Below are 6187 nucleotides of genomic sequence, written 5' to 3' on the forward strand. Positions count from 1 at the left end.
TGTGGTTTTTTAATCCCGTTAGACTTGTTTTTATCGGGTGTGTCTTTCCTTAGTTCTTCTGCTAGTCACAATAGACAAACAAATGGTAGTTATTTATTGTCCCTACGTTTGTCTTCAGTCGGAACATTGAACTTGAACTAGCCGTCGAATTGCAAACGCAAGATTTCTTAAGACGTTGTACTGATACTAAACGGATGTAACTAGCGTCTCATTGGTGTTATGAACCTGACACATATAGTGTTTAGAAAGTTAAAAATTTTCTTAATGAATTGTAGATACTGTATACCTTTTAATTATTAGAATCTTCAACGAAGGTGTATTGAACATTTTTTAATAGATCGCATTCCGCTTTTCATAGGAAAAAGAATTGCGAAAAAACGAGCGAAGTTTCAGAATCATAATGAATTAGACAATGCATGTCATCAGAAATAGATCTTTTTGGAGAATTTAGTGTGTCACAAGCACGCTGGAAGTATGGCAGAAAAATGTCATCGATGGAAAAGAGCTCTTTCTCATATTCTGCTGATTGACATAAACAAAATAAGAGTCTTTTTATAAAGTATATGTATGTATTGCAGGTATTGTTAAGTTTGGTATAGTTGTATTTAGGTGTTATTCTTACCATTTTTCTTTTAAAATAAGGCTTCAAAAATAGATTTTAAGTGTTTCTTAAACATGTCTAATTTTTCCGTCCGGAATTGAACGAGTTTTCTGTTCCCTTGAGAAATTCCAGAGATAAAACAACGAATTAAGAATAAACTAAAGAAAGTTGACGAAGTAAAATTATCAAACTGCAAAAATAAACTAAAGTCTTTATTATACAATAAATTGAGTTCTTTATATACATATTCAGTGCTGGCTGAATATCAATCCTTAAAGTGAAACCTGTCAAATATACAATAGGCGTATTGTCAATTAAAGATTGAGCATCTCATGGTACCTTCGAGAATCTTGTTATTGACGAGCGATCATATCATTGGATTATATTATCTGGAATAAATGTATGACTATTGTTTTCTATGTATTGATGAGTAATCAATGCGTAGTAAATAGAGTGTAATAGCATGTATTTGATTTAAAGAGTAATGCAATAATGATTTATAGAAAGGTTATCAAATAAGAAAGAAAGAATTGATGATACAGTTATATCTGTATATAAGCTCGATCACAGCACACGTACTAATCGTGGATCTGTAGCCCGAAATGCCAACTTAGTTCGAGTAAATGAAGACCAAATCAGGCGCATAGGTAAATGGAACAATACAACCATGAACGGTGCTTATTGGACTGGATTTTCAAGAGAAGTAATGAGTGTAATAGCCTGATTCACTGTTCGGCAGGGTTCGTTAAAAACAAATCATTCTTTTTGTATTAAATTAACCATTTCAAAATCAGGTCAATTTATTTACCAAGAACTAGTGTTGATTCAACTGACTCTTTTTGCAAAATGATCTTTCCTGATCTGGACGTATGGCACGATAGATTCACAGCAAAGCAAGCAAACCCAAACAACGGCGACGAAATGGAAGTAACAGTTGCAGCAAAAACTTTCTTTGGACTTATGTTTATGTTAAGAAAACGAATATTTCAAGATGCTGTTTTTATGATGGAGAAATTTCCTACTCACCCACTTTGGCAAAATAGTCTTTTTTCGCATTAATTGTTTACAGCCCAGAAGGAGTAAGTTTAGATTTATGCAATAATTAATATGATTTAATGTATTCCCAAAAAACTTGTTTCTACAGGCGCATGCTCATCGTCGCCCAAGAAGACAATGATCCTGTCAAATCTTTGTTGCAACGGTGCATGCCAATTTTAGAAGACAAAATTAAGTACATGCACCATGATCTTTCGACACGATTAGATACACAATCGGCATCTCAAAAAAAGATTAATGATTATATTACCAGATTTGTCACAAGCCAAGCGAGTATAAGCCTGAACATTAGTCTACCTGGAGGATCAGGGGAAAATCAGGGTAGAACAAATATCACTACAACAGCCATACCTCAAGAAAGCCAACACAACTCATTTTCCGGCAGTAATACGATGGATCAATCACAGACTTTTTATGGCAATAATAACAGTAATGTTCCAACCTGATATCGTAAGAGTCGAGGAATTGTTTCCCTCGCTAACTCGTAGCTTGAACGGACAGAGGGTCTATGTGGCGGTCATGCAATTAAGGATATGGAGAGAAGATTGGGTAACAGATGGAGAAAGGAAGAAAAAGAAAAAACGTTTTTTAACAGACTCCGATTAAAAATAAACGAAATGGAACGACGAGCAAGACAAAACAATATCACTACCAGAACAGCTGTAGACATTGCAAAAAAAAGGAGATCACAAAAGGGACATTCACTACACTCGCTGTCAAAATATACTAACAAGATATTCTGAAACAAACGGCATTGCTCACCCAATCCAAATGTTAGAGTGGCTTTTTGTTTGTTTTTTTTTGTCACATATAATAAAAAACCTATTTCTTTATTTTTCTGTTCTCCTCATTGTCAAATGCATAAGGCATGTCAACATTACTATTCCCATCAAGTGTTTATTTCAAAGAGAGTAACAACTTATCACTTTAGGAGAGCATGATATGCAAATAATTAGATCAAGTTATCAGGTCACATTCTGGGGACTTGATCCGTAAATAAGTGCAGTTATTTACGGTAATTTTTTCAAATAATTCAGTCGATTACCGCTCTGAGTTCCAATTAGGTGGGAACTTTTGAGACTTTTCAGGACTTTGAACAAAGATAATGTCAATTATTATGGATTATCATGGTGTAACGTAATTCGACTACGGTAAATATGGATAAAACCACAAGACTTTGATGTTCGTCATCGTCACTGTAGATGAACTTAGAGCCTACAAAAACTGTCCTCTTCCACCAACTTGTTACAATTACATATACTGAGAAAGGAGACACCTAGTAACCACAATTACTAATGTAGTACACTATTCCAGGATACAGTAATCGGTTGAAGAGTTTAATTGGGAAAAGACAATATTCTTGTAGATGAAATTTAAGCAACTCTACTATTTTTTTCAATATGTTTACACAGTCCCGACAGGGATTAGTAAACAAAATCAAACTAACAGAAACTGATGGTAAATAGAAAGAACGATATTATGTCAGCAATTAAAAAAAACAACCTAACAGCTGTCTAGGAACAATATTCTTTGTTGTTGAAGATTTTTCGGGAAGATTAGCCAATGCCGTCATCCCTCAGAAAGAAGTAGTAACAACACGAGCGAGACTGAACCCAGAATGAATAGCTTATTAAAAGCAGTTTTTTCTTCGGAAAAAGGATGGTAATAGAACAAAAAATATCTATGAAATATATCTCGAAAAGAATGGAAGTTTATAATCTATATCTATACAGAAAGAAAACAAGAAATGAAATAAAAGAATAGGCAATGGCAAAGGTTGTTTATAACTTATGCGAATTATGCCAAAGGAAATAAAAAGCTGACAGATATAGGTTAAAGTTTGAGTATAAAATTGAATTCCGAATAAAAAATAATAGGGGCATAAAAGGTGAGATGATCATTGCAATATCATTGATTTTTGTTTTAAACGCATTTCGAAGGGACTAGAAGAACTTCGTTCGCAAAGATGGTTAGGAAGAGCAAAAAGCAACTGATATATTTTCCCTGTAATCTATTGGAAAAATCAGGTGCCACTAATCCAGTCAATTCAAAACAAAAGAAGAAAACCCAATACAATTAAAAAAAAATTTACAAGCGGCTTAAAGATATTCTTGTATATAACGCGATAAAAGGGACCCCGATAATATACTGAAAATACTATTAAACTCCGTGATAATTCTTATTAACGGTTTAACTGGAATACAGTTCTTATCATAAAACTCAAACATTGGTTGGGCAAATTTAAATAAACAACTAAATTAAAATTTTATTTTTTTAGTTGGGCGTTCCACCTCGGATGTTGAGATGGAGACAGAAAAGCGTTTTCGCTTTTCTGACTCCTTCATCCGAGGGGAAGCCACAACAGGAAAGGACAAGGGAGAAAGAGGGCCACACGCAGGAGCCAAGGGAGGACGAAGACGGACACCCGCAGGACGAAGACGACGAGCACGAGAACGACGTGGCGGTGCCACACAGAGGCGGACACGACGACCAATAGCAGCAGGAGAAAACAGTTTTTGTTTTTTCGTGGTTCTCTCTAGCTCCGAAGAGCAGAGAGAAACCAAAAATAGCTTTCGTTTTCTCACGGGGAGAGAAGCAGAACGAGGAAAAAGCCTAATAAAAAAACGACAAACGAGGATTAAAATTAAATTTCTTTAGAAATTAGTCCAATGGCGACATTAGCCATTGGTAATTTATCGAAAGAGTAAAAGTATCGAATACTTACGAGAAGAAAGCAACAGCTTGTAACATTATTTTTTTTAAAAAAACTCGGTTGGGACAGGAAAGAAAGGAAGGAAAATAACCTTCCGGATTATAACGACTTTTAAATAAAAGAAAGCCGTGTGACCTGATGACGTAATATATTCCATGTGAAAGTATTTTTAATATGTAACGATTAATTTATCAAGTTATTTTCAGTTTTTACCATTCTTTTTAACATATAAAAATAACAATGACCTGCTGAAAGAGAATCTAATTGTGAAAATATTGGTCAACAATTAGCTTTATGTGTCATTAAGAACAGTAATTTCGTTTGTTATGTCCAAACATGGGTCATAATTAATACGCTAGTTCACCAGGGGATAAAACAACTTCATAACCATACGATGGAGAAATACTTTTTTCCGACGGAAAATGTCATTTACATTGTAGAACAATACTAATTCAACGAATAGCCGTTCATCGCTGCAAGTAACATTTCAGACCCACAAACATTTTAGAAAGCTTTCAATGTATTACGCAAGGGAATATAACTAAACAAGTTTAATTTGGGGCTTGTCCAAATGATACAAAATATTCGTTATCTGTCTACTCATAAACAATTTGAGCTGCTGAATGAACCCAAATTGTTTGTGGAATAGTTCAAAATAAAAAGGTAGAAAATCATGTTCATAATAGAGCAAGTAATGAACTGAGACTCAATAATCCGACATTATAAGATAGATACTTTGTCATGATAAAAATAAGGATCGATTTTATATTCAATTAATACTTCAAGATTTTTCCTTCGCAGATCGAATGGGCTATTTCATCGCAAACTGGAAAATGTTGAAATTAGATTTTCAAATCTCTTTCGCTCAAAACCTTGCATATTGTTATATACAAGTTGCCATTCGACCCTTATTCCGCACTTCTAGTGTATTAAAATTTATTCAATCAATAGCAGGATCGTGATCTAATTATCAAAACCAATTTATGATAAACTAGAATCGCCGGCAGCTAGTCGAGCAATCCAGGAACTATTACGAAATATGTTTTCCGTTTCACATATGAAGGAGCTGATATTGTGTCGAACAAGCAACAGTTTCTTCGTGGATCTTTAGCAAGAATAGCCAACTTAGCTGGATTAAATGAAGATCTAATCTGGTGCTTTAGTTGATGGAAAAACACAACTATTAACGGTACTTATTTGACTGGATTACCAAGAGGAGTAATGAGGACGGTGAAATAAATCTCTGTTCAACAAGGTTTGTTAAAAACATATCTTTATTTCTCTAAATACTAACCATTTTAAAATCAGGAAAATTTTATCTACCAGCAGCTATTGTTTGTCCAACTGAATCACTTCGCAAAAGGATTTTTCCAGATCTTAACGCAACGCACGATAGATTGACAATAAAGCAAGCAAACCTTAACAACGACGATGTAATGGAAATAACAGTTGCAGCAAAAGTATTTTTTGTACCTACGTTTATGTTAAGATGAACATTCATACAGTAGTCGCTCGATTTAAGGGTGTTCGATTTAAGGGTATTTTCTATTTAAGGGTGGATTTTGTAAAAACATCTTCCGTCCCCAGCAGTAACACCACTAAACCACTATTCTATTTAAGGGTGAGATTCCAATTCCCCATACCCTTAAATCGAACGATTTGACAGTGTATTTTTGACTTTTTTCTAACTTTTTGATCAAATATATTGAATGTCCGAATAAAAATAAATATTTCGCAGTAATGATCATATTTCATGGTTAAAAATGGCGTAGTGACTTCTGTTTAAAATAGTCACGCTTTTCGATTTAAGGGTATTT

At 34.2% G+C, this 6187-nt stretch overlaps 1 protein-coding gene across 1 annotated transcript; it reads left to right on the top strand.

The window, feature by feature from the left end:
* Positions 1–3057: 3057 nt before the first annotated feature.
* EV154DRAFT_482873 (uncharacterized protein) lies at positions 3058–4821 on the top strand (the record flags this gene model as incomplete). The annotated part of the gene is made up of 4 exons (XM_051598536.1): positions 3058–3115; positions 3936–4169; positions 4316–4345; positions 4661–4821. The coding sequence occupies 4 exons, from the start codon at positions 3058–3060 to the stop codon at positions 4819–4821; spliced, it is 483 nt and encodes a 160-aa protein (XP_051456171.1).
* Between the last annotated feature and the right edge of the window lie 1366 nt (positions 4822–6187).

This window comes from Mucor mucedo (assembly GCF_025094135.1).
Source record: "Mucor mucedo strain NRRL 3635 chromosome Unknown EV154scaffold_65, whole genome shotgun sequence".
Taxonomy (NCBI): Eukaryota; Fungi; Mucoromycota; class Mucoromycetes; order Mucorales; family Mucoraceae; genus Mucor; species Mucor mucedo.